At 53.6% G+C, this 25995-nt stretch overlaps 2 protein-coding genes and 1 long non-coding RNA gene across 5 annotated transcripts in view; 2 read left to right on the top strand and 1 right to left on the bottom strand.

Moving 5' to 3' along the window:
• LOC106042988 (uncharacterized) overlaps nucleotides 1-17707 on the top strand; it is a 20308-nt gene extending 2601 nt beyond the window's left edge. For 2 of the 3 annotated variants that reach the window (XR_010834900.1, XR_010834901.1), the window contains exons 2-3: nucleotides 3812-3942; nucleotides 14483-17707. This is a non-coding gene — a long non-coding RNA (uncharacterized lncRNA). Of the gene's footprint in view, nucleotides 1-3207; nucleotides 3389-3811; nucleotides 3943-14482 lie in introns of those variants that run through there. The other variant, XR_001211412.3, reaches the window with a different exon arrangement.
• The window catches only part of SH3BGRL (SH3 domain binding glutamate rich protein like), a 223412-nt gene that overhangs the window by 157771 nt on the left and 39646 nt on the right, over nucleotides 1-25995 (top strand). The gene's annotated exons all lie outside the window — the stretch shown is intronic.
• HMGN5 (high mobility group nucleosome binding domain 5) lies at nucleotides 17558-25995 on the bottom strand. Its single transcript, XM_067005384.1, has 6 exons — nucleotides 25652-25995; nucleotides 24616-24645; nucleotides 23839-23868; nucleotides 22833-22883; nucleotides 19514-19657; nucleotides 17558-18254 (listed from the first exon to the last, which is right to left on the bottom strand). Exons 1-6 carry the CDS (start codon nucleotides 25664-25666, stop codon nucleotides 18207-18209), a joined length of 318 nt encoding a protein of 105 aa, XP_066861485.1. The 5' UTR covers nucleotides 25667-25995; the 3' UTR covers nucleotides 17558-18206.

The raw sequence follows: 25995 nt of genomic DNA, 5'->3' as shown, positions 1-25995 counted from the left end.
GTAACAGTTACCTAGGGTATTTCTTTATGAACGTGGCGCGTTTCTTTGGCACCTTACTGAGCCTCTCTCCTCGCAATTTGCTGTTATTTAAGCTCGGAGGCAGCAGCAAATAAAGCCGTACCACCGCAACGGGCCCGATTATTCTCTTAGGGCCGTCTAAAGCCAATGGGAACTTCTACAGTAAATAAAATGGCTCTCAAATTGAAAGCCTGTGATAGAAAATATTCCCGAAGTAAGCTTGTCTGTCCCTTGCGTCCTTCCCACACTTCAGACCAGAATTCTCGCTGTTGGCCGAGGCGCTTTTACACCCGGGACTCCGAGGTGCTCGGTGGTGCAAGTGCTGCGCTTCGTGCATCAACAGGAAGGGCGCACGTTAGTAATCCCGCAGCTATGTGGTAGGTGTTCGTTGCCGGGTGCGGGTGCGCAGCCCAGCGGCCTGCATTCAGGTCAGGTCCCAACAGCGCATTAGTCATGCCCGCAGCAGCCGTTGTGCAACCCCAGGCTCCTTCGCAGCGATTCCGGCTGTGCTTTCCGGCTCTGCAGTGACCTCCATCCTCACTGCCGGTCCTGTGGCACCACAGCTTCGTGGTGTTAACGTTCTCCCAGTTGCTCTCTTATTCCCTAGGGTTGCTGTGAGCTCTGTGGCAGGTAACTCTTCCCGCTTCCCCTGGGTTCTTCCCTCGAGGAGTCACCTTTCTGGTGAGCAGTGCCCAGCTCCGAGCGTAGCCTTCGTTCCCTGGGAGCTCCACTTCCACAGCACCCTGCAGATCTCCGTGACTCATCTCTTTCTGGAGCCGCCGCGTCCAAGAGGCAGCGTGCTGGGGAGTGATAGTAAATCTCCTCCTGAAAGCCAGATTTTATGCTAGTGCTTATTCGTGTTTCTCCAGAGCAGAATGCTGTTACGTGAATGCCAACAGCAGCGCTGAGGGGTGGGGAGGAGCATACCGACACGGTGCTCTTGCAGGTGTACCACAGGGGTATCCAAAACCAGAGATGCTGTAGGGAAGAAGCAGGATTGTAACAATTTCTTTCCGTGCTTCCTCTTTTATTTATTTATTTATTTATTTACTTTATTTATTCATTTTCCTGGAAAAAAAATAAAAAGGAAAGCCATTGAAGGATTTTGAGAGTGGAAACCTTTGGATAAACCCTCAGTTCACAGCTGACCCACAGAGTAAAAGCAGTCCTGCGCTGCCATGGCCAAACTTGTCAAACACTGCAGGGCTAGCTGCCTCTCTCCCATGCCTCCTGGCAAGACAGGGCGTAGATTATCACAAACTGATATCTGTGGAAAGCCTGAAGGATGGACAACAAGTGCTGGATGTGTACTGGGAGAGTATCATGGAGACTATCACTGTGAAAGAGATTGTGCTGAGGTTCAAGGTGCGGGTCATAAGTTAATTTGGTTTAGGAGATTTTCATTTCATGCGTGCAGATGCCTGTTTCATACTTCCACAGCCTCACTTAGCTCTGCCTTTCTGCCTTCTTACTGACATTTCTTGTTACTAGTGAGGACCCTGGTTCCCCAGCATAGCATCTCTCTATATGCATGTCACTCCACGTAAAGATTACAGATTCAAGATGTTTATGCCTTTTGATTAAGGTACCCTTCTTTACCAGAAACGAGACATCTCCCTTTATTTTCCAACACTCTCCATTAAATGAGTTTGCAGCACAGTCGGCTCACAGTGCTTCGCTGGGCTGTTTCACGGAATTACGGAATAATTTAGGTTGGAGGAGACCTCGAAGGTCATCCACTCGCCCTCCTGCGCAGAGCAGCTCTGATCCTATCGGCTGCTCGGGGCCTTGCCCAAGGAGGAAGGATTGCACAACCTGCCCAGGCAACCCAGCCAGTTCCAGTCCCAGTCTTTGGCCACCCTCACGCCACAAAATCATTTCCTTATCTGAATTTCCCATGCTCCAGCTTGGCTCTGTTGCCTCTCGTCTTAACGCTGTAGTTGTGAGCAAATGCAAGTAAACAGAGTTTAGCTCTCTTTAATTTAACCAGTAAATTATCTTCCCCTTGGTCGGCCTGTAGCACCGAGTGAGTGAGTCTTTCTTTTATTTATCGTTATCCTTTCCTGATGAGTCAAAGCCAGCCTGCTGCTTTATAGCCTCAACAGGGTGTAAAAACGTACCTGATGCAGTTTTGCCCGAACCGGACAGAAATGCAGCGCGGCTGCAGATCAGAGAGGGCAGCTGAGATTAGAGTCACGCAGGTGTGCTGGATCCTACCCGGACTGAACCCGTCCTCTTCAGGAAACGTGGATGGGGATGCGTGCCTCTGAACCCGTTTGGATTTAAGGGCTGCAGGAAGTTAAACATTTGGGGCTTTTTTTGAGTATTTTTTGCCCAACTTTTTGGTGTGCGTTCTGTTCCTCTAGGGCCTTTCATGTGCAGCCAGGTGGGACACGAGGATGCTAATTGTTCCAGAGATGAAATCCGAGGTTTTCTGTAACCGATAGGAAAATAAGCGCTGGTTAGAAGCAATTTAAGAGTCGGCGCTTTGAACTCCGCAGGGGTAACGACATACAGGCGTTGAAAAGTCAAGGCTTACTTTAAGACAATTTCCAAATGCAATAACCTCAAAATTAAATTTTGGTATCATAGCTTGTTTATTCAAACGAAATACAGGTGCAAAATAATCACCAAAATAGGCACATTTGCTTGAGCGCAGAGGTGCTGTGTGCCACTCACCACCCTGTCTTGCTGGAGAAAACCTCCGAATTTCCACACCTTCGTACAGTTTTTCGCCAGACTACAGCTGTTAAATAATACCTAAATACCTGTTAGATATTATATAAGATATGCTCTAGGAGGGTTTTTTTTTTTTCTATTTTTAAATATTCCGGTTTTTGCATCATCCCGGCGTGCCCTCTAGATGGTGCTCCGCACCAAGAGGCGCCCCCAGCACCATCCCAGGGGAAGGGCTCTGGAGGAGCAGCCAGGAGGACGCTCCTTTGTTCCTAAATTCTGCCTTACAACAGTTCCTCCGAGTTCACGGCTTACTCGTTCCTCGTGGTGTAAATGTGCTGGTTCTTCCGCTCGCCAATCTCGAATCCCCTTCGCCAGACCCCAAAATGCCACCTTGCCTGGAGGGGGGTCTCCCCCGTCGCCCCGCGAGCGATGCGCAGCGCAGATTTCTTACGGCAGCCATTAGCTGGTGTTGGCTGCTGATCTGCGGGGCGGTGTGGACACCCCTGCTGCCGTTGGGGTGGCTTTGCTTTGCGTAGCTCCCCGAGAAATTCGCCCTCTCTGAATGTTACGTAAACGCTGCTGCCTTTATTTTACGTACAAAGAAATGTGAAATTGCGAATACGGATGGAGCGCGTGTGAAAACGGGCGACAGCCGCCCGTGGAGCTCCGTGCTCCGTGAACGGAAGGGCAGGTAAATAACGCCAGCACCCCGGTCAGATCTGCACCACTGGAGCTCGACCTCAAACCCCAAAGTGCCTGGAACTCGGCAAGTTTTCTTAGCAGGAAAATTACTAATATTTGCAAGCGACAACGTAGCTTTCGTCACCGCTGTTATTGCAATTGCAGTCGCCTACAGCTGTGTCTAAGGGCCCGATTCTGACCCTCTTTGGCCAGGAGCTCGGCTTTGACTCGATGCCCGTGGTGCCCAGCGCTCCAGCTGCTCAGCGCCGTCCTTCTCATGCAAATGGCTACTGCCCTGCTCGCTTCTGGGGGCGAGCGCTGCACAAAGGGCTCTCCCCCAGAAATGCTGCCCCGCGTTTCCTGCCTAACTCACCAAATCCAAATCCCGCTGGATATTTTTTAAAGAATTCTTTTTTTCTTTTTTTTTTTTCAGGGCCTGATCCTGCATTTTCGGCTTTTCCTGCAAGCGCCGAGGAGCGGAGGCACTCCATAGCTTTGCAGTCTGGGCACACGGCGTCTGCCTGTGCGGCTGGGGATTCATCACGGCTGTCCCTGCGTAGCTGGGTATGCAAATGGCACTGTCACTCCGTCAGCCAGGCAGATAACTTACATAGAATGATGCCTCCATGTACCCCGTCCCCTTTCTCTGCTAAGTTGTCAGGATGTTTGTGTTTTAATTCTGTTTCTCAGTTTTACAGAAGTAACAGGTATTTTTGTGAAGGGGTCAACAAAGTTCGTAAGAGTTTTTAAAAGCGCTGGGGTTTTCTATTGAAAAAAAAGAAGTATAAAGTCTTCGAATTGTTTTTTATCTATTTATTGGTAGCCATAAGGTGTAAATATTGCAAATAAGCTCATTAATACCTTTATAATAGAGTCTTATAACAAATAGAAATTAAATATAAATTACCGCATGAGGTGACGAATTAGAAAACTGTCCTTTACAAGTTTGCCCACAGGAGTCCAAGTTTATAAAAAAAATTCAGTCACCAATAAAACTAATGCTGCAGTCTGATGAGGAGGAAAATGAAATGGGTTCTGTGAGTCACTTAATAGCACCAACACAATGAAACCCAAACCAAATTAAATATTTGGAGGTGCGGAGGAAGGAAGGCAAGGGGTGTACCTGCACCCCTAACCGCTCGCCATCAGCCACGTGTGAATAAACCAGAGAGGACCCACAGCACCCTCCGTCCTGGCTGCGTGTCAGCGGGGTCCAGTGCAGGTGCCCAGGGTAAGCTCCCAAACTGGGTTGTGCCTGGCTTTGGGAAGTGCTTCCTTGGGGTGCTTCAGCTCTGTACCCCCTAACTTCCTTCAGCGCCTCCTGGAGTCTGTGCGGCCAGGAGCAGCCGTTCCCCCTTCACCGTGCTGTTCAGGCACCTGGACCACATTCCCTTTCACGCTGCTCTTCCAAATAAGAAAGTCCTACCCTATTTAACCCCACCCCGTAAGGCAGCTCTCACAAAGCACTGCTCCCTCCCGTTGTCTTTCCCCACCTTTTCTAGTGCCGTTGAGGCCATTTGGAGATGAGAGGTCCGAAGCTGCACCAAGTGTCGAGGCGGGTATGCCACAGGGCCGTATGCTGGCACAACAACGCTTGTTTTTATTTGTTCTCCATTTCCTCCCTAATAATTCTTTATGGTCTGTTTGCCTTTGACTGCCTCTGAGCGCTGTGCGTAGCGCTATGAAAATGTCAGCGCAGCGATGCCAAGATCTCCTCACTGAGTTGTGTTAGGTCAGAGCCCATTTCTGCATCTTTGTAGTTAAGGCTCCCACCCTCCCATTGGCATTATTTTGCATTTATCACAGCTCAGTTTCATTTCTCCTTCTATTCCCTTAATATCAAGCCTGATCTAGACGATGGGCTGCAAACCAGAGTTAAACGGCCAGATCTAAATCTGTATTTGAGTGCTTCTCTAGAGCTCTTGGTAAGTGCTATTCCATACTGGAATTTTGCTGCCCTTGATTTTATTTATTTGGCTTAAAGCCTTGTCTACAGATCTTCAGTTTGAGGCGTTTTCTCCATCTTACCCCTTGTAAAGAAAGGCTTTGACATGGAAACCGCCATCAATTCCTCTGCAGAAAACAGCGACCTACGTGTTTCCCTTAGATCTTGAACTTCCATCGTTTAGTGGATGTATATGTTCTCCAACAGCCTTCCAGCTTCTGATCTTTGGTAACAAATCTTCTTTTTTTTTTTTTTTTTTTGCCTTAAACAATTAGGGCTCTAGTTACAGCTTGCTAGAATCTCTGTTTTCTCTGCCGTCTCCATCTGAAGATGACTCACAGTTACGGGAGCTCCCTTAAAGCTTTTCTTGATAGAAAAGAATAATTTAATTTAATCTCTGGTAAAGTGTTATTCAACACCTGCAAGTACTTACCCTTTTGGCTGTTCCCTTTCCTCTCCTCTACACCAGTAAAGAAAGCTTTTCTTTCGGGTTTATGAAGTCCATGAGTTTCTAGACGAAAACTAACGTGGGGAACCAGCGTATGTGAGGTGAAGATGCAAAAGACAAATGGGAGCCTTACAGACAGAATTCCAGACACCAGTCTTTATTTCACAAGGTGTTGCGTTCTTACTGCTGGATAATAATAAGCATAGAAGACAATTGCACAGACTGTATAGGCAAAAAAAAACCACAAACATCTTTTTATTCTCCACATTCCTGGGCAGTTCCTTAAGCCTAAAGGAGTCCTGCCGTGTTCCTGTTGAGGGTCTCCTCTGCTCTCTGGGATGTCTCCGTGGACACCCTGCTTTCTTCTGTTCCTCTGGCAGTCCGGCAGCTCTTTCAGACCTTGACCTCTCCTACGAATCCTCCTTCCCGCTTGGCTTTGGTGCTGCTGCGTATCAGCTGTACCAGCCACTCCCCTTGTATTTGCGCTGCGTGTCTCTGCTGCAGCCCTTCCTGAGATGCTTCCAGGATGGCCAAGGAACATTCACCCACGTACCCCCAAAAGGGGCATTGAGAAATCCCATGGGTGGCAGTGCCAGCCTCCTGGTGGGGGTTTATTCACTAATCCCTGAACGCAGCTGGATCAAACGTCAGGCCGGAGCGAACATCAGAGTGCTGGGAGCTGAGCAAAGGAATTTAGGCAGAACAGAGGCTCGTGAGATGCTTTGAGAAAGTCTGGTCTTGTGTTTCGTACCAACACTCCCTCCCTGTCGGGAGAGGAAAGCAACAGGAGAAAAGCCCCAGCTGGAACTTTCGCCTTGCAGCAGTTTCACCCAGTCCGTCCCGAGAGCAAACAGCCCGAGACGCAGTCATGGTGTGGGAGCTACGGGGACCCATCCTGCTGCATCCGCGCCATCCCGGTGGGGACGCAGGAGCTGGGGAAGGAGAACCCTTCCCAGCCAGGGAACTTTCCTTGTGCCCCTCAGCCCCCCCTCACCGCGGCCGTCCAGCTCCAAATGAGGTTTTTGGCAGAGCGAGGAAAGCTCCTGTTTAAGGTTTGATGTTCCTTTTAAGGTTTAGTATTCCTTTTGGCAATTTGTACACAGACCCCGAGCTACCTCCTCCATGAATCGCTGCCGCGGCCCCGAGATCCACAGAGCCACATCTGGGGCGACAGAGTTTGTTGGATTTGACAATGTGAATGTAATGAATAGGCTGCTTAGCACTGCAAGCCATTTCCCTCCGATGGCTGCGAAATAAATGATGGGACATTTTCCAGTGCAGCGCTGCAACCACCCAAAATACCATCATAAAATTCACAGGCACAAAATAGAGTGACTGCATTAAGCAAGGCTTAGGGGGATTATCGAATTAAATTGGTTGCCCCCTCCACCCTTCCCCCCGTCAAAGATATTAGGAATCCAAATACAAAACAGAGCGTTAAGACAACACAATGGGCTTTGCCAAAACCTATAAAAGCAGAGAAACTCATTGTTAAGGCCGTCGCTTTCTTCCAGACTGCTATTGTGTTTGGGCACAGCGTTTCGCTTCATACGGTTTTCAGTCGGGGAACTGGAGAGCTGCGCGTGGGTAATCTGCCGAACCGCAGCAGCAGCAGCAGCAGCGCCTCTAACGCCACCGTCATGGCTCTGCCGGCGTAATTCCCCCCGCAGAAAGGAAATGTCACCTAACTGCGGGCGCTCAGGGCCATTACCTCGACACCTCCGCCACCAAATCGCGCCGCCCGACCCGGGCACCCGTTGTTTGCTTGCCCGCTCTTCCTGCCTGCGCAGCTTTTCCTGGGAGAGCGGCGTCGCCAGCATCCCGCTCGTTTCAGTGAGAGTTTGTGCAACGGCAGCGCTGCAGTCAGGCAGCTTTAATCTCCGCTGGGCTTAGCCAGATGCCTGCATCTCGGGAAGGCTTGCGTGGGTCTCGGGTCTCCTACGTGCACGCAGCCTTGACGCGTTAATCTCAACAGGGTTTGTTCAAAATTTAAAACAAACAAACAAACAAAAAAGCAAACAAACAAGAAAAAAAAAATGATTTCCTTGAGTAGCTTTTGGCTGTGCAGTGGAACCGCTGCCCAGGCAGGCAGACACATGCGTGGTACGGCACCCATGTAAGAGGTTTTAAGCTTGTACGTGGCACGCTGTGCCTGCTTTAATTAAAAGAACTATAGCAAAAAAAAAAAAAAAAAGCATTTTGGATTTAGCTTTAAATATTTTAATATCTTAATGATGCGACTAGTTTAAATATTTAATATGTAAATATTTAGAATTAAATATTAATTTCCAGGACATTCACAGAACACGTTTCACCCAATGACCACAGGACTGTTTCCGTACCAGGGAATCCCTTTTCCCTGTGCATTTCTTAACAGTATTACACACCGTCCCCTCTAAAAGGGGTCCTGAAGTATTTAAAGTCTTCGTTTTAGGGCAGTTCTTCTAATGAGAAAATAAATTCATTAGGCCTGGGAGCCACGGAGTAAAGAAATGGGACACCTGTGTGGCCGCAAATAGGATTTGTGTCGATTTCAAGCTCTTTGGGGCAAACGCGGGTTTTGTTACTGGACGCGTGCCGGCTGCACGGCGCACCGGAGCCTGGAGGGAGACGGAGCACAACCGCAACACGACCAGATAAGCGTCGTTAATAAGTGTTAATTAGTAAAGCCGCTGGGTTTTCTTCGACCTTGCGCTGTCTCACAGCCCAACTGCAAAGCCTGGGCAGGCAGGGGAAGAGCCGAGCGGAGGAGCCGCTTTCAGGCTGCGTTTTGCCCCCTCCCCAGCCCCCTCGCCCCCGTGGCTCTCCCCTTGTCCGTTTGTCCGTCCGGCCGTGCCGTGTCGCAGGGCTTTAGCAGAGGCGGGCGATGCTCCGTCGTGCACATCCGAGCCGAAGTCCCAGGGCGTTTGGCAGCGCCCTGTAGGGCAGCTCTCCAAGGGATGGGGCTCGGGATCCTGACTGCTTGTGACAAGCGTGGCCTAGAAGAAACCAAAACTGTGGCGTTTCAAAAACCTGAATAATATTGCCATGGCAACAAAGTAACTCACCTTAAAATCAGATGTGCATTGGAAAGCAGCCCTACATCCTCAGGGAGCAGGAAGGAAGAGCCCGTCCTCTTCATTTCAGCCGCCCAAACTCTTGACCTATTAAGAAAATCAATTTCTCTCTGAGACAAAATATAAACCAAACCCAACCAAATCTCCATCACTGAAAGAAACTCCCCAGGTGATGGCGTCGGCATCACAAGCTGGTGGTTAGTTCATAGCCCCCGACACCTCAGCCGCCTTGTCCTCACTGCCCAGAGGCCGCTTCTCGCTGGGTGGCCGGACGGGGAGATGCCGCTGCCCTGCAGCGAGGATGCTGAGCTCCGGGCCCCTCTCCCGTGGCTGCTTTATGGCTGAGTGCTGCCTTCTCCTAAAGTTAGGACCCATTTTTTTCTGGGATACAGTTAAAATGTCTCAAAACCGGTCAGTGAAACTCGTGTGATGCCAAGACTCGGCACATCCGTGCTGCTCACCTGGCAGGGAAACGCAGCGGTCATCCCCGAGCTGCTCTTGCCGTGGCTGGGGAGTGGGTAACGGGTGTAGTACCTACTGCTAATTCACTGCAGCGCCCAAAAACCTAGTGCAGCTTCCTCTCAAGCTGCACTACCCAAGCAGTTCTCCCGTTAAAAGAAATGATTTCTGTTTGGCCTCCTGCGATCACTTACCCTGTTCCTAGAGCAGAAGCGGATGCAGCAGCCGACGCTGGGCCGCACTCGTGTCCCAGGACAGACCTCGGTTATTCCGGCAGCGCGGCGTCGGGGCTGCGCGTTGTGCGGGGTGCTGCAGCTCTGCCAACGCCCCGAGAGCCGCGCCGGGGGCCCGCTCGCAGCCGGCCCCTTGCATCCGGCGCAGCTTCGCGCCCGCGCGCTTTGGTTCCCGGCACGTGCGAGCGATTTGGTGTCGGCGTGTGAGGGGCTCAGAAGAGGCTGGCTTTACTCCCGCGTTGCACAAAACCGACTCTCCGGAGGGGCACGATAAGCAAGAGAATGAAAGAGAGCAAATGTAAGTTATCTGGGGAGTTCACTACAAAAGCGGTTTCCGGACCTGGAGCACAACCGAGGAGTAGGCTCGTGCGGGCTCTGAGGGTCGCTCACAGCCTGGAGCCGTTTGCTGCCCGGAACAGACACCTCTGTTTGCTGGAAACCCCTACGCGCTGGCCGGGCAGAGCATCACCGCTCCCTCTGCCCGGACAGGGACCCCCGTGTCAGCCAGCCGGGAGCAACAGGCAGGTTTTCCCCTGTTTGGAGACGCTGGACAGAAGCAGCGGCAATCACCTGTGACACACAGCCACGTGGGCACGGATTTTTCCCTCTCTGTCACAGCGGATGAGGAACTTGAATATTTTTTCACGGTACTACGTGCGCACTTCATAAATCTTGCTTTGTGTGGGGTTGGCACCCGTTCCAACAGAAAGCAGAAACACATACTTCCAGCCACTTGTTTTGTACCGAAACAAGGAAACCGGACTACGAGACGTGCGATTATTTAACGTTACAAAACGCTGGAAGCAACCGGTGAGGCAGGAAGAGCAGACGGGGCTCTAGCACCAGGTGAGGGGGTGGCACGGGCTGGTTGGACGCCGTGGCAGCGGTAAATAACTGAGCGGTGCGTCGCGTTGCGATGCCAGCAGCGGGCTCCAGGCGCTGCCTCTCCCCTCACGTTTCCTCGCGGGGCCGCAACGAGCTCGGCTTCGCAGCGCCAGCCAAGCCCCTTGGGGCAGGGCGAGCACCAGGCACGGGGACACCCCACGGCCAGCGCCGGCCCCACGTCCCCCGGCCCCCACGAAGCAGGGAGGGGAAGCGTTGCTTCGCCTTCCCTCCGCACGCGGTCCCGCCGGGCTCCGGCAGCAATTAGCGGCGCGGGCTGGTGGCGGGGCAGGAGCCCTCCCGCCCGCCTGGTGCCATCTGCCACGGCACGGGGCTGCGCTCCTCACGCCTCGCTGGGCGCTGGATGTGCCGGGTAATGGGGCTATTTTCCCCCCCCCCAGGTCTTTGGAAAGGAAATTAAAAAAAAAAAAAAAAAGAACGGTTAAAACTGCTGCGCGCTGCCCTTTTCCTTTCCACTTCTGAAGCCTTTTAGCATACAGTTTTGCAGCAATTTGAAGGAAAATTGCCCTGAAAGAATGAAACAAAAATCTGTCTGATTTTTTTTTTTAAACAAAACCCCCCGCGCCACACAAGCAGCTGCAGAGAATTTCTCTTCCAACTAGATGAGGTAATGGGTTTTGTCAGCCAATGCTGTAATGAATAAAAACCTAGCCCCTAAAATCATCCAAGCTTTTGATGAAACTCAGAAGGTTTCTGGTGCAAGTGATCACCGAAATGGGCTCGAGCCGGTGGTTTTGTCATGCAGATCTTGGTGTAAGGCGATTAAAACACTCCAAGGGGGCTCCAGGCAGAGGCCGGGGGCTCGCACCCTTCGCCTGCCGGCGTCGGGACACCCCAGGAGTGAGAAGCAGAGCGGGGAGCCCGCGCCTCTGGGATGAGCCCCGCGGGTAACGCGGAAACCTGGTGCTCCGAGCTAGGGCCGAGGCTTCCCGTAGATAAAACGGGCAAATACGAAGACCTGAAGGCATCGGCACGTGTGTCCCAATGCCACCAACGCTGCTGGGCCTGCCTAGCCCAGGGGGGACGCTTGTGGCAGCCGGGCCCCTGCCCGGAGCCCTCCCCAGCTCCGGCTGCCCGCCCGCACGGGGTTACGAAAGAAAGGTGCGTGTTTGGGTTTGGGTTTTCACAGCTAAGAGCGCTAAAAGTCCCCGTGCTTCCTGCGCTGCGTTTCGTCAGGCTCTTCTCGCGGGACCTTTCCTCGGGGTGTCCCAGCGCGGATCGTTTCCAGCCCGCTTTGCAGAAGGTCGGGCTCTCGGTGCGAGGCCCAGCTCCTCCGTCCTTCGCTGCAGCCTCGCACACGCAGCAGCCAGGCCGCACAGCTCCAGCTACGGCACCGAATGCCCCCAGACCCGTGCGCGTGTGTTTCTAAAAAGCTTGTGCAAGTCCCAGGTTACCACAGATCTGAATCTAGTTACGAGAAGCGTGCAAGGTACCGCATTTCAACCAGAGAAGGCAGCTGAGCCGAACTGGCATGCTCGAAGCAGGAAGGGTTGATACAGGATGATGCTGGACAACGCTACCTGGATTTGAACGTCCAGCAAGTTCCAGGTGTGGGGCTGAAGGGTTACAGGAGAGGAGAGGGGCGCCGTTCTTTTTAGGAGCGCGGCGTTGAATTGCAGCCACCGCTGTTCATCCAGCGCGGTTTATACAAAGGTTTAAGAAGGAAATCCTCACCGTGTTCAGCCTGACAGAGGAACATCTGCGGGCTGCAGTGGAGTTTGCGACGGCACCGCTGTTCCTTGCCCTTCGAGCACGCGCATTTGAGGAAGACGCGCGAAGTGGAGCGGAGCGTTTTCTCGCTTCTCGCGCCCTGCAGGACGGACACAAGCCCCCCCCCTGCCACCTGGGCGGAGGGGGAGGGCGCACGTCCCATGGGACACCGCGCGGGTTCTGCTCCCTCCCGCTGGCCAGGAGACCCCCGGCTTGCGGCCACCCGGCTGCCCGCTCACCGCCGGTGGGGAGCAGAGGGCTGGGACGCGCAGACCCCACATTTTCACGGCGAAGAGGCTGGAGGCCAGGCTGGGCGTGCAGGGACGTGGGGAGCAGCCCCCCCCCCCCCCCCCCCCAGTGGCACGGTGACAGCTACAGCCCTGAATGAAGCCATGAGGATTCCAGCCCGGGTGGGCCAAAACGGGGCGCAGAGGCATTGCGCTGGCCCCAACGGAGCCGGGAGGAGGGCCGGGGGACCCGGGCCCATTTCTCCAAGCCAGCGGAGCTCCAGCTCAGCCGCACCCCGCTCAGCCCCGCCGCCGGCTATGCCGAGAAAACGAGGTGACGGAGGCGGGAGAGCGGGGCCGGGGGCTGCAGCCTCACCTCGGGAGCGTCTCCGCGTTCGCCGTCCTGCCTGAGCCGTCTTTGGGCGCCCAATCGCTCGCCGAGCCACGGCGATTTGGGGGAGCCATTTGGGCAACGAGCTCCCCGGCGTAATTGCACATTGTGTGAAATGTGGCCGTGCTGCATCTGCCTCCTGGTAATTTCGCGTGGCACGGCTTTGTTTGCTTTGTCTCCCGCACAAGAGCCACCGACCCCTATTCACTTCCCCCGTGCCGCTGCGTGAGCCCATACAGCTCCCTCCTCCTTATTCCCCCTCGTCTGTCAATTCTTTGCGAGACAAAAAGGGTAATTTATTTAATCGTTGCTGATATAATGTGCTAAAACTCTCCTTTACCCTTCAACAGTTAATTACACTTGTTAATTATTTTAATTACTCCCAGGGTAACGGTCCAGGTACAGAAGAGGACCCCACTGGGCTACACAGGCACGGGCAGTGCAGAGAAGTCCGGGTTTACCCCAAAGAGCTGCGTTTCTGTAACTCATATTAACTGGTCTGTGACAACGCGGGGGGCAAAATGGGAGTAGGGAAAAAAAAAATTGGAGAGATTTGCACTTGTCTGCTCGCAGCATGGGAAGGTTTCTGGGAGGAGGCCTTAGGGGACGGCAGCTCGTGCAGGGTTTCCCCTTTGGCTGGCAGTCGAGGCGTGGGGAGGGGACTCCGGCCTTTCCCTCGGTGGCAAAGACGCTGCTTTTGGTGCAAAACGGAGCGGTGACCTGGCACGGAGCTACGGCTGGCACCTCAGGAAAGGCAGACGGGGCTCTGCTGGAAGAAATCTGCTCCAGCAAACGTTCGGCCCCGGCTGGGAAGCTGTGGCTCCATCCCAGGCTCAGCTGCCCCAGCTCTACCTGCAGCAGTGCCTCGGGGAGCCGCGGTCCCCAGCCCCCCAAACCCAAACACATCTCCTGCGGTCTGAGAGAGGCAGCGACGGGATCCTCGGAGCGAGGGTGAAATCAGAGAGCTGCTGCGACCTAAACCTTCTCCGCGGCTTCTTTTATCTTCCTGGGGGGAAAAACAAACGGAGGAGAACCCGAAAGCTCTGTGGCTAAGACGTCTCACATCTGGTTTCAGCTCCAAAAAGTGTACTTCCACCCCCCCCCCCGAATCGTTAACGTTAAACAAACAAAACCCCAGTGATTTTCCTGGATTTCAGCGCCTGGATAACTTACAAGGAGCTTTCGCTGCGAATTCCAGGTTTGCGCTCGCCCCGATCCCTACTGCGAGCAACGCACCTCGCGTGGCTGGCAGGGAGGTGCCTTCGCATGGCAAAGCCCCCGCGTCCTCGCCTGCGGCGACCGTGGGCTGGGCAGCGGGCGCTGGGAGGACTACGGGGCACGGGCACGAGCACGGGCACGAGCGGAGGAGCTGCTGCCGCCAGAGGAGCCTCTGCTGGGCTCCTGGCCAGGTGCCGCAGCAGTGCCCCCGGAGCAGAGCCCTCGCCCCCGGCCTCCTGCTCCCACCGGCTCCGTCTCCGTGCCCCGCCAGCAGGCCCCGGAGCGATGCGGTCCTGAGGCCGTGCTGCGACTTCCAGCGAGACCGAACCTGGTTTGAGTCTGCCCTGGCCGTTCTGTTCTTAGGTTTCCATCCCGCGTTGCTGTCTGCGTTATTTATGCTCCCCCCCCCCCCTTTTTTTTTTTTAAGAGCGTCTGGAATTGTTTAAGACGTGTCCAATTGTATTAAAATGCCTTCGAGAGCTTTATGGTGCCGATTTGATTTCCACTCTTTCAGGAGCAGAGCTTTCTCCTTTGCGCCGTCGCTCCTTTGACACCCCGCGAGCGCCTCCTTCACCTCCCTGCCTTCGGGCGTTGCCTCGCTCTGAAGCTCACCCTGACGCCCTCGGACGCCGCTCAGGTGTCGCCGTTTGATGCGTTTTGAGCCATTTCCTCAACGAAAAGCAGCGTTTTGTTTCTCAGGGGCCCTGCCCGCAGGCTGCCCTCCCCACGTCGCTGCCCGAGCCGCCCCCAACCCGTGCCCCTCTCCTCTCCCCAGCCCAGGGCTGGTTTTGGGAGCCGGGGAGGCTCCGGGGAGGCTCCGCCAGCGTCCGGGAGCCCGAGGGGTGTTCTCGGCTCCCTGGAGCCCGGCCGCGGGAATCAGGTTTCAGAGCCGGGGCTCCTGCGCCAGCTGCATGGAGGAGGAACATCACCGCTGGGACAATTAGGAAGAGGAGCCATCCGTTTCTATTCAGGGGATCCAATTTGCTTTCTGCTTCATCAGATTAACACCAGTGTAACTCCATTAACTACCAGGGAGTTGCTCTTCGGCTGAAAATCAGAGCCACCAGGTCTCCCGGCTTCTGCGCGCAGTCCCTTCAATCAAAGGGGCAGAGGTGGGCGTAGGATGCGTAGGACGTACCTACAGAAGCCCTCCTAGTACGTGGTTTGGGGGGAGTTGGTTATTTTTCCTTCCCTCCCATTTTAAACACGTCATTTACCCCCTTTTTTCTCCAAATACCAGGACCTCATTGCGATTCTTTTTCCGCTTGTTCGTGGAAGCTGTGCCTCTTCTCCCCCGTCCCCTCTGTGGGGCTCCAGCACGCTGCCCACATGGGCACGGGGAAGAACCCGCGGGGGCTCCCTCTCATTTCAGACCTCGCTGGCCAGCGGTCAGCGGTGTTTTCCTAAGCTTTCCATTGTGCTAACAACGCAGTAAAGCCAACCCTTCCCCAAGCCCTGCTGAAGATCCCATAAAAGCGAGCGTTACCGCGGGGAGCGGGGTCGCGGCGCCTCCTGACGAACCGCTCGGGCTGCTGAAGCGAGCCTGCACCCGAAGCGACGCCGCGAGCCCCAAGCCTGGCGAGGACAAATCAGAAACCACAGGGCAGAGCCTCGCCTTGTCCAACGCCTGCTGCTGAACGAAGTCGTGAGGCTGAACCTCCCCATCTATCAGATGGGGCTGCAGCGTTAACGTCATCCCTCCCGAGCTGGACCGCGCTGGGCTCCTCGTTCCCGTCCCCTTGCTGGCCAAGTCCCTCACCCGGCTGAACTGGCGAGTGGGACTGGCCTCCTACCACTGCACGTCGTTGCCAGCCTCGCCTGAAGTCTCTTCCCCTCGCAAAAACGTCACTGTGCCACTTCCGAACCGTCACTCCGAACCACCAGGCATGCTCATGAATCCGCTCGCCACGTCCGTCCTTAGGTCTCTAATTGTATAATTAATAACGCTAATCAAACCCTCATAGACGATTTGGCCCGCCCAGCAATCCTGTGCATCTGGTGAGCTGCCGTGGAGCTACCCTTCGGTGCAGTGTCCAGCCGGCAGGCCCGGCAGCTGAGGACTTGGCAGAGGGCAGGCAGGGCGTCCCGCTGTGCCACTCGCCCAAATACCCCGGTGCTCGGAGGAGTTAGGGGTTTGAGCGGAGAGGTCGGTCCGAAAAGTCCTTAAGCAATCTGCTGTACTTATTGGAAAGAGGAATCTGATTATAACAATAGCTGTAGAATTAAGAACAACTCTCGCCCTGGCACTGGCAGGGGGAGAACTAAACAAAACCAAACGCTCGATTGTATGGTTCTGGGGAACAGCCCCCGTTAAAAGGGAGAGGCACGACTGGACACGCAGGGTGACCTCGCTTCGTGCAGACGGGCTGTTACACTTCGGCACGTGGACCAGCCCTTCGCTCAGAAGAAAACACCGACCATATTCGTTCTGCCTGCTATTATTTAAATAACAATGCCTGGGACGCTGAGAGACCGGGGGATAAAACTGAAATGGCTCGGTGTTACTGAGGTTTGGAGGAGCTCACCTTCCTCGCAGTCCCCGATTTGCTGTTTTATGCCCTTTTAGAGAAACCATTTGGAGAGGGGGGAATATTGCAGTTAAAAAACGCGTTATTCCAATCGGCATTTTCTCCTTAAGGCAGTGCAGGTCCTTCGGGATTTCTCACCACCTGCAAGCAGCATTTGGTCCGACCCTAATTTCACATTTCTGAGCTGCAAAACAACCTTATGCAAAGCACGAGGTTTCTGCATTGCAGACATTTTTCTTCCTATTAAATACACGATGCGGTTGGTCATCAACGTGAAGAGACCTCATATAAAAGGCAGCTTCGAGAGGCAAATTTGAAGTGTCCTAGAAAAACTTGCAGAGAATAGTTGCAGCAACCGAAATAAGATTAGGTAAAACCCGTGTTAAAGCCCAGTCTGTACTGCCTAGTCCAGCTGCCGTCTCCCAGAATGAGCCTGCGCTCACGGAAACCACTTTCTGCACACACACATCACCGTGCTGGGGGAAGCTGAGTCCAGGAAAACATTTTGCAAGTAATACATTTTTAAAGAAGAGAACTATAAACAAAAGTTACGTAAGTATGCACTTGAACAAGTGCTACGAACGTTTCAACATCGTGACACAAAACCATTTTGTACTGCGAAGGTTTGCTGTCCGTACAGCAGCGCCTGCTCTTCCGCACTGTTTGTAGGAGGTGGGAACCCCTTTAAATCACAACCAACAGGCACGGGAACGTAAAGGAGACAACACCCTTCGGAATTCATAGCATTGGCAGAGCTTAAGGCGTATGGGACAACAGCGATATCTCGTTTTCACTTGAGTAAGCAACAGTTTACAAGGTAAGCCTTCACCTGAAAGAAGTTCCCGAGGGCATAAGTCAGCGTGCTTCAAATGCAATCGCCTATTCCCCTTTCAGCTGCTGAGGGTCTGCCCCACAAAGTCGTTTCTGTTTACACCACTGCAGACAGGGGCGCGAGCACCGAGCGCTTTTAGCTGCAGAGGTTCCTTCGGCCTGAGTTCCTGTCCTCCTGCACCTCCCCGGGACTCTGGTAGCTTCCCAGCAGCACAAGCAACAAACCACAGTCAGCTTTTGAGGAGTCTTTTTTATTAAGATAAATCCAGCAAAATTCCTAACAGTGGGTACATACAACCAACCTGCCCTTTTAAAAGAAATGTTTGTATTTCATTTAAAAACATGATTACACTTTTATTTATTTATTTTTTTTTTCAAAACTGACAAAATAAAATTACATTTGGGAAACAACAGATTTCCAGCTCTTAGGTTTTTCATGAAAATAGCTCACCTTCTTTATAAAAGCAACCCACAGAACCACTGGAATGTTTAACACAGTTATTTGTTTTGAGACCTCCCCACTTTAAGAAACCATACAACACATACAAGGGTAAAATTAAAATCTGAAGTCTGTAAGCATGACTTACACAAAAAGGGACACACTGACAGAAGTCAAAAGCTACCACCACTTATTCTTTCCATGTACCATACAAACTATTACAATCACAAAATTTAAAAACAATGATTTTTTTTTTTGTCGTTTTGCTTTGTTTGTTAGGGATTTAATTCCCAAGTAACCGAGATGAAGATGTTCCATAATTAAATTCATGCTAAAAAAACCTGCATTTATAAAATAGTTGATAAAAATATTCCTCTCTGTTAACAATACAGCATGGAGGTACGGATACCAAATGATGGAGATATAGGGCAGGGTTAACATTACTCGGACTTGGCTTCCTTATCATCAGATGCTTCAGCAGCTGGTGCCTATAAAAGTGTTTGGGAAGAATAAAAATATTATTTGTAATGCTAATCGGATTCCGTTCTAACAAGCATCAAAGAGAGACTAGTTGTTAGTACACACACGGACAACACTTTGGGTAGGTAGACAAGAATGCACGGCTACTACCAAAAATATCAACGCAACACCACGTTGGCTGATAATTCTAAAAATTAAAACGCAGAAGGGCATTATTTGGTGACGGAGTTAATACTGGAGCGTTAAGAGAATCCAAAGAGGCAGGAATTTGGAGCATATTTAAGATAAGGATCAGTCATATGCTAGGGAAAGTTCACGTCCTCATCTCCGTAAGTCACAAGGAAGCGTAAGAATTACACACAAAATCACGGTACTTGTCCAGACTTCAGGGAAGGTGGTCCTCGCCTGATTTCTATCAAAATGTCTGCACTTAGTCAACACGCTAAAATTGCAAAGCTCCTATCAAAGCTCTTGTCAAGTACAACAGCCCCACACTAATTTTGAGCAGAGAAGATTGTGAATGAGTTTGAAGAAAGACTGAACAACCCACTGACTGCACAGCGATACTCCACAGACACACGAAGAGATCACTGCAAATCGAAAGCGACAGAGCACACAACAGGCTATTCCACGCCTACAGGTAGCACACGTTGCACTTCTACTATCAGCAAGAAAATTTCTAGGAAAAAGCCATCGGGAGCCGGCTGAAGCTTGCAGCTAGTCCTAGCAAACGGCAGCTTAGGTAAGTAGCCGAGACTGTAAGAACCTGTAAGAAAGAGGCTTGCAGATCGAGAGACAAGACCACGTTTGTTCTGCAGAACTCTTGCTGAATTGTTCTGACGCGAAGAATTGTTTTAAAGGATTGTGTAAAACTTAAAACCAGATTTCTGGCACAGTACCAACCCGTGCTGAGCAGAAGAGGCAATCCAGCAGTCCAGAGAGGAGAGGCAAAGGCAGCTCAGGGTCGGATCGCAATCCTCCTGAGCTCTATTGTTCCCCGACCGTTCTGCATTGCTCTTGTGCCAACACAGAGCGGGCCACTAGGGCAGCACAGACCACCTGTGGAAGGGCTCTGCCACAGAGCAGGACTGGGTTGGAAGGAGAACGCTATTCTTTCAGGCTCTCCCTGGGAGAGGCAGCTGGTCTGTCTTAACAGGACGGCAGTGACACACACCACCTTCCGACAGGGAGGCCCCAATCATTAGATCCTGCAGACGCATTAGCAATACATCTGTGTTTATTCCCATGTTTACTGTAGCTAAGGTACCTCGTTAGTTTTGGTATCTCCATTTTCAGAGTGGTTTTCTTCTTTAGCATCCTCTTGTTTAGTTTCGTCTTTGCCTTTGGCTCCTTTCTTCCCTTTTGTTGCTGCCTTTTTGTCCTCCTTTTTATCATTTGCTGCCTTTTCTTTCTGTTAAGAAAACAGACCGCGATACGGTAAATGCTGATTCCACCCCGTACGTCTGCATTCGCACATTCTCAGCTCCAAAGAGGAGACGAAAGTTTCTAGGGAGAAGCGTTTCCCTTCTGCTCTGCCCTGAGTGTGCTACTGGGAAACGCATAATATAAAAGCAGTCGTGGCTGGGGTTAAAAGAATTCCTATTTTAAATAGGCATTCAATTAAATTAGCTAAAAAATGTTGGAGTTGAACCGGCCTGTATTTCTGCTGCGCTGCTGAAAGGCATACCAAAGAACAAAAAGAACATGTGCAACTAGTGGGAACGCCAGAATACTTCAGATATGCCACTGAGGCCTATTTAGAAAACTGTAACAAAGCTGCAGTCAAAGGACTTTCCCCCTCGCCTGCCCGAAATACCCTTTCTGTAACAAACCGTTTGCGCGACGCACAAGTTGGGGGCCCAACAGCATCACCCCGGGAACAACGGGCACTTCGCAGTTACTGAGTACCCGCAGCTTCTTGTCAGGACGATCAGGCTAAATCAAAACAAAAATTGGTGCCGCGGCTCCTGCAGTAACCGTTTCCTACACAGCAAGGTCCGAGCCTGACCCCAGACCGGTGACAAGCAAAACCCTTACGAGTTTGGCTTCCGAGGACCTGCCTCTCGCTGCCAGGAACCGCGCCCAGCAAAGCAGCTTAGCTCCTTGGTTAACGCGGCTACAGCGACGAACAGTAACTATCTGCAGAATGACTACCTGAAGTGAAGAGCAACAGATAATTATTTAATGTGTCTGTTTATCTACTCGGCAGACGGGGTTGTCTTAGCGGCTCTAAGTTCTTAAACGTACGCGTGCTTATTTCAGCCCCTACCTTATCGGTGCACAAAATTAATTCGCATTAAAAATGAGTTTGCTAAGGGCAAATACGGACACGGCACGGGGCAGTCACCTGGTTATTCAATAACGCTGATTAAAAACTCACCAAAATTAACACGGAGTCGTGCAGTAACGCAGAAGGCTCAGCCAGGAGGCTCGCAGCCCCACGTGGGGCTGGCTCTCTCTCCTCTCCAGCCTCCCACTCCCCGCTCTGACCTCCCCGAGGCACTCGGCCAGCCTGGGACACCACGGTGGCAGTGTCGGCAGTCCCCGTCCCTGCGCTGTACCCGCTCTCCCCCAGCCTCTCCTCCTTCCTGGGGACTGACTTCTGAGAGAGACGCGGTGCCTCTTTGTGAGAGCGTCACCAAACAGGGGGGGAAGGAGCCGCCTGCCTCCGCTCTCTTTCTCGGCAGAGCTTCCTTCGAAGCGCGCAGAAGCAGCCCGCTGTGAAGGGCTCCTCCAGCGGCACCACGATCTCCAGACCCACGAGCGCAGGTGTGTAAGCCGCTTGCCCTCCCGACATAAGCCATGAAGGACCTTTAAGGGCTTGGGGTTGTTTGAAGAGGGAAATCTTTTCCCTCACCCCATTAATCAAACACCGCTTTTTCACCCCTTTGTTGGTAAAGCCTCTCTCTTAAGAAAAGGCTTGAGAAGAATCCTCAGAAACTGGCTTCCAGGGCAGGGCTCCACACCGAGATACGGCGTCCCACAGAACGCAGCTGAGACCGAGGACCCTGGGATCCTGCAGCTCCTGTTACACCCGCTTTTGTATAGTATCGATCCCAGGTCACCTAACTTCAGAGAGCCAAAAATGCACCTCGACTACCCCAGCTTCAAACTCCTTCCCACTGCGGGCAGGACGACTCCCGGCAGCCCCCGGCAGCCCAGGAGCTTTTACAGTCGCTGTCCTTAAAAGTTCGAAAGCTTATTTTTGCAACTTTAAAACTCCGTTAACGCAGCTTTCGCGCGCGTAAACCTTTAGAGGCTGCCATTAAAATACAAAAAGGCAAACCTGAAAAGCAAACCAACAGCCTGCACCACAGGCAGCTGTGCGCCGAGCCCCGCGCGGGTCACCGGCAGAGGCCGAAGGCAGGGCTCGGAGAGCCGGGGGCCGGCTCTGCGCCCCTGGGGCTGCAGGAGCGAGGCCCAGCAGAGGCTCTCCTCCAGGGGACCAGCCGCTAGAGGGAGACCCGCTCCCAGTGCGCCAGCAGCTCCCGCCACAGGAATGCCGAGCTGCGGGGCTCCTCGCTTCCCCGCCGCTCTGGAATGGGATCTGGAGACGGGGCTGCGCGGCCAGATGTGACAGACTTGCTGTGGACGCCGCCGCTGGGACGAGGTAGCTGAGATGCGGGGTCCCAGAACGACACGTGGGGTTCTTTCTCGTCCGTGTCTCGCGCCGCCTTGGCTCTCCCTGCACGCAGCTCAGCTTGGAGGCAGTTCCCATCCTCTGGAAGCCCCTGGCGCCACGAGGCCGTGTACGTGCACGCACGCCAACGGGCTCCGGGTTCGCAGCCCCTCGTCCCCTCCTGCAGCTAAAACAACTCCCGCACCTCTGCTTTGCCCACACAACCATCCAAAACCACGAGGGAAAACGTACAACGGGAACAGGTTGAGAGGAAGATTTGTTTCCTTTCCCAGTAGCAAACTGAGCATTTAGAGATAGATCAAAAAAAAAACCACCAAAACCCACCGCAAACTGTGACCACTGGGAACGTTTGTGTCGGGAAGGGGGTACAGGGCAACACCTCACGGAGTGCAGAGCTGCCCCCTTTCATGTCTCAAGCTGTTGCTCCTAAGCGCAGAGGGAACTTTAAATAGTTTTCTGTTTAACTCTCCTGTCAGACATGCCAATATCTTTGGCATTTCCCAAAATATCCAGCTTCAGGGAACGAGCGTGCAGAACTTTACCTCCAGCGACTAAAACTCGATAAACTGATACCTGAAAGAAGTGCCTTTGAAAGAAAACATGCTATGAAACTGAAATTAAAAGCACAATTTTCAATGCCTTCTCTAATTGAATCTCTGATCTCTATTCAAAGCATCGTTCTCCCGACAATACATTGTATGAAAGTACAGAAGGGCCTTGCAAGGCAGCAGTGAAGCCTCCCCACAACTGATTTAGGAGCTGGTCGGTGTCAGCAGGAGTTGGATACCATCATCTTTACATCTTTCACATTGTTTTAACTCACATACGCCAACCTGGAATCTTTAAAGAAAACTATGAAAACCCCAGATGATTAGCTGTGGACTTTCCTCCCCTGTAAACACCCTGAAAAAGAGAAGTGTAACTTCAAGTTTTCTGGAACACTTACCTTAGGTGCTGCCTTTTTGGGCTTTGGCTCCGGTTTAGGCGGAGCAGGTTTCTGTACAAAACACATGCAAGAAACACAGAGTCAGATGAACCCCATAAACGTTTTACCACGACATCGGTAACTTTGGAAAACTCTTCAAAATATATTGAGCTGACAGCCTCAGTCAGTAGTAGTAAGGGCACCGCCAGGGACAGATCAGTCTGTTTTGTTGTCCAAACCCACATTTCCTCATGTGTGTTACAGGGGCTATGCACAGATGCTGGCTAGCAGGAGTAACTGGATCACTGCTCGGTCTGATGTTACTGTCTGCTGTGAGGGCAAGCATCTGCCAAAAATGAAATGTATTAACGTTTGGCCGTAACTGTATAATAAATGAACACACATCTTAGATTTCACTAAATTACGTACTTTCTTTTTTAAACAGCAACCATTATCTCCTTGGCATTTCCAAGACAGCTTAAAAAGGGGCTGGGTGCACCAACAGGCAGTAGAAAAGGGTGCCAAGAGCCTCTGTAAGTCTGCGAGTGACTCCGGGCTGAATCCTACCATGTGACACAGATTTACACCCTCTAGCTCTCGGTTTACCCAACAGTTGGGCCACCAAAATCAATGGGAAAATTACAAGTGTAAGGAAAGCGCAGGTAGTTTATACAGCTACGAGCAGGCAGCTGTAAGGAGAAGGCCTGCAGAGAACAAATGTTTCATGAAATCAATACTCCTCGACTCCAGGTACCTAACTCACGCGTCCAGCTTGTGCGTTCCCTAACACGGAGGAACGAGATGCCTTGCGTAACTCATACGAGGTGTCTGAAAGCGAGCCTGTAACGTGTTGGCGCTCAAGGCTTGGAAACATAAAGTAGAAATTTCCCTCTTACGTATTGCAATACTCTAACCAGGCCTCTCACAGGACCAGTGGAAAAAAAAGTAGTTCCTCCGTAGCTGTCCCCCAGAACTTAACATACCGTGAAGTGTAATGTTAAAAGAGTAAATAAATAAAGATACTTACAGCGGATAGTCTAGCTGACCTTCTCTTTGGCTGCGTAAAGAAAGATGTGTCAGTAAAGTTCAGCGCATATAACACCAGAACGGTATCCCAGAACAACCCGGTGCACAGACCCCGCCACGAAGCCCCCTGCGAGCTGTAGGATTTACGAAATTACAGCCAGGGTGGTGAGGGACTTCCTAAAAGCGTGGCTTTGTCCAACAGCTCTCACTCTGTGCAGCCGCCCCTTTACCCGCTGAGGCGCTAAGTGGCGAAGCCTCCCTCCTTCCCCGCACGGTGCCGTGACGGACCGGCCACGGCGAGGGTGCGGGACCAGGGAGGGCGCGTTCCCTCCGATACCGAGGGGCTGCGGCACAGCCGCTGCCGCCGGGATCTGGCTTCTGGAGCAGCCCCGCTCAGCGAGGCGCCGCGGGAAGGCGCCTGGTGGGCCCTGGGGGTGGAGGCCCTGGGGGTGGAGGCCCAGGGGGTGGAGGCCCAGGGGGTGGAGGCCCTGGGGATGGGGGTGGAGGCCCTGGGGATGGAGGCCCAGGGGATGGAGGCCCAGGGGATGGAGGCCCTGGGGATGGAGGGCTCAGCAGCCGCGAGGCCCAAGCAACTTCCTAACGGGTTCCTCCGGTGAGAGGCCGCCGGGCAGGGCCAGGCTCCGGCCGGGCAGCACCGGGCTCAGCCCAGGGACCCGACCCCGCAGCCCCGAGCGGCCGCGGCCACGTGCGAGGCTGGGGGCTCCGCGAATTCCGTGGGACGCCCTGAGGGCAGCGGGGCTGCAGCAGCAGGTCCTACCTCCTCCTTTGCCTCGCCTTCAGCTGGAGCCTGCAAGGGAAGCGAGAGAGAGAGAGAGAGAAAGGGGGGGGGTGGGTGAGGGTCGGGTGGGAGCCGGGGGCCCCCCACGGCGAGGGGGAGGGGGCGGCGGGCAGCGCCTGCCTACAACTCCCGGCATGCCTCGGGGGGGCCGCCGAGGCGACGTCACGGCGCCGCGGCGTGCCGCGTTTGAAAAGTTCCCGCCAAATTACCTGCCACAGCAAGGTCGGGGCCGGCGGCGCGCAAGGACAATGCCCCCCCCCCCCCCCCCTCCCCTCAGCGTCCCCCCCCCCCGCCTCCCCGCGCCCGCCCGGCCCCCGGCACGGCCGCGCCTCGCCAACGCCTCACGGGGCCCCGCGGGGCCGGGCCGGGCCGGGCCGGGGGCAGCGGGAGCCCCCCCCCCGGGGGGCCGTGAGGGGAGCCGGGGGGCCGGGGGGGGGGAGCGGCGGGGGGAGCGGGGCGGGCGGTTGTGTCGGCCGGGTATGGTGGCGGCCGCGCTCGGCGCTTCCCTTCAAGGCCAGTTTCAAATTCTGCGCCGCCTAATGGCCCCAAATTACCATTGCACAACCATCTGGTATGACAAGAAGTGGGAGAGGAGGAGAGAGAGAGAGAGAGGGGAGAGAGAGAGGAAAAAAAAAAAAAAAAAAAAAAGAAGAAGAAGGAGAACAAAGGCAAACGCAGCGCCCGCGGGCACCGCTCGCACCCCCGCGGCCGCCCGCCGGGGGCCCGGCCCCGCTCCGCTCCGCTCCCCCCCGCCGCCCGCCCGGCCCCGCCGCCGCCCGCCCGCCTCCGCCACACGGCAGCGGCGGCGCCGCGGCCGGCCGCGATCCGGCATGGAGCCGCCGCGCTGCCCTCCCCCGGCGGCCCGCGGCCGGCTGCGGGGCTCCCCCCCCCCCCCCGCAACCCGGCCCCGAACCGGGACGAGGCCGGCGGCGGGGAGGCGCCGGGAGGCGGCGGCGGGGCTCCCCGGCAGCGCTCCCCCCGGCCGTGCCCCGGCGCGGCTCCCCCCGGCACTCACCTTTCTTTTGGGCATAGTTGCGCCTTAATAGTTGGCGGGGAGCGGGCGGACGGAGGCGGCTCTGGGCAAGCAACGCGCCCGGCGGAAAATAACAAAAATAAAAAAAAATTAAAAAAAAAATAATAACAATAATAATTAAAAAAAAAAATAAAAACTGTCGGGAGCCCGCTGCGGAATTGGCCCCCCTCCGGGGGAGGAAAAAAAAAAAAAAGGGGGGGGGGGAAGGGAAAAAAAAAAAAAAAAGCAAGGCGCGCGAGGGCCCAAGAGTTAATTGCAGCAGAAACTGAACAAAAAAAAATCCCCCCCTCTTTATTGCAAACAGTAAAATACACCAACACGCAACC

The sequence above is a fragment of the Anser cygnoides genome, chromosome 13, assembly GCF_040182565.1.
Source record: "Anser cygnoides isolate HZ-2024a breed goose chromosome 13, Taihu_goose_T2T_genome, whole genome shotgun sequence".
Classification (NCBI taxonomy): Eukaryota; Metazoa; Chordata; class Aves; order Anseriformes; family Anatidae; genus Anser; species Anser cygnoides.
This window is presented reverse-complemented; position numbering and strand designations above follow the sequence as displayed.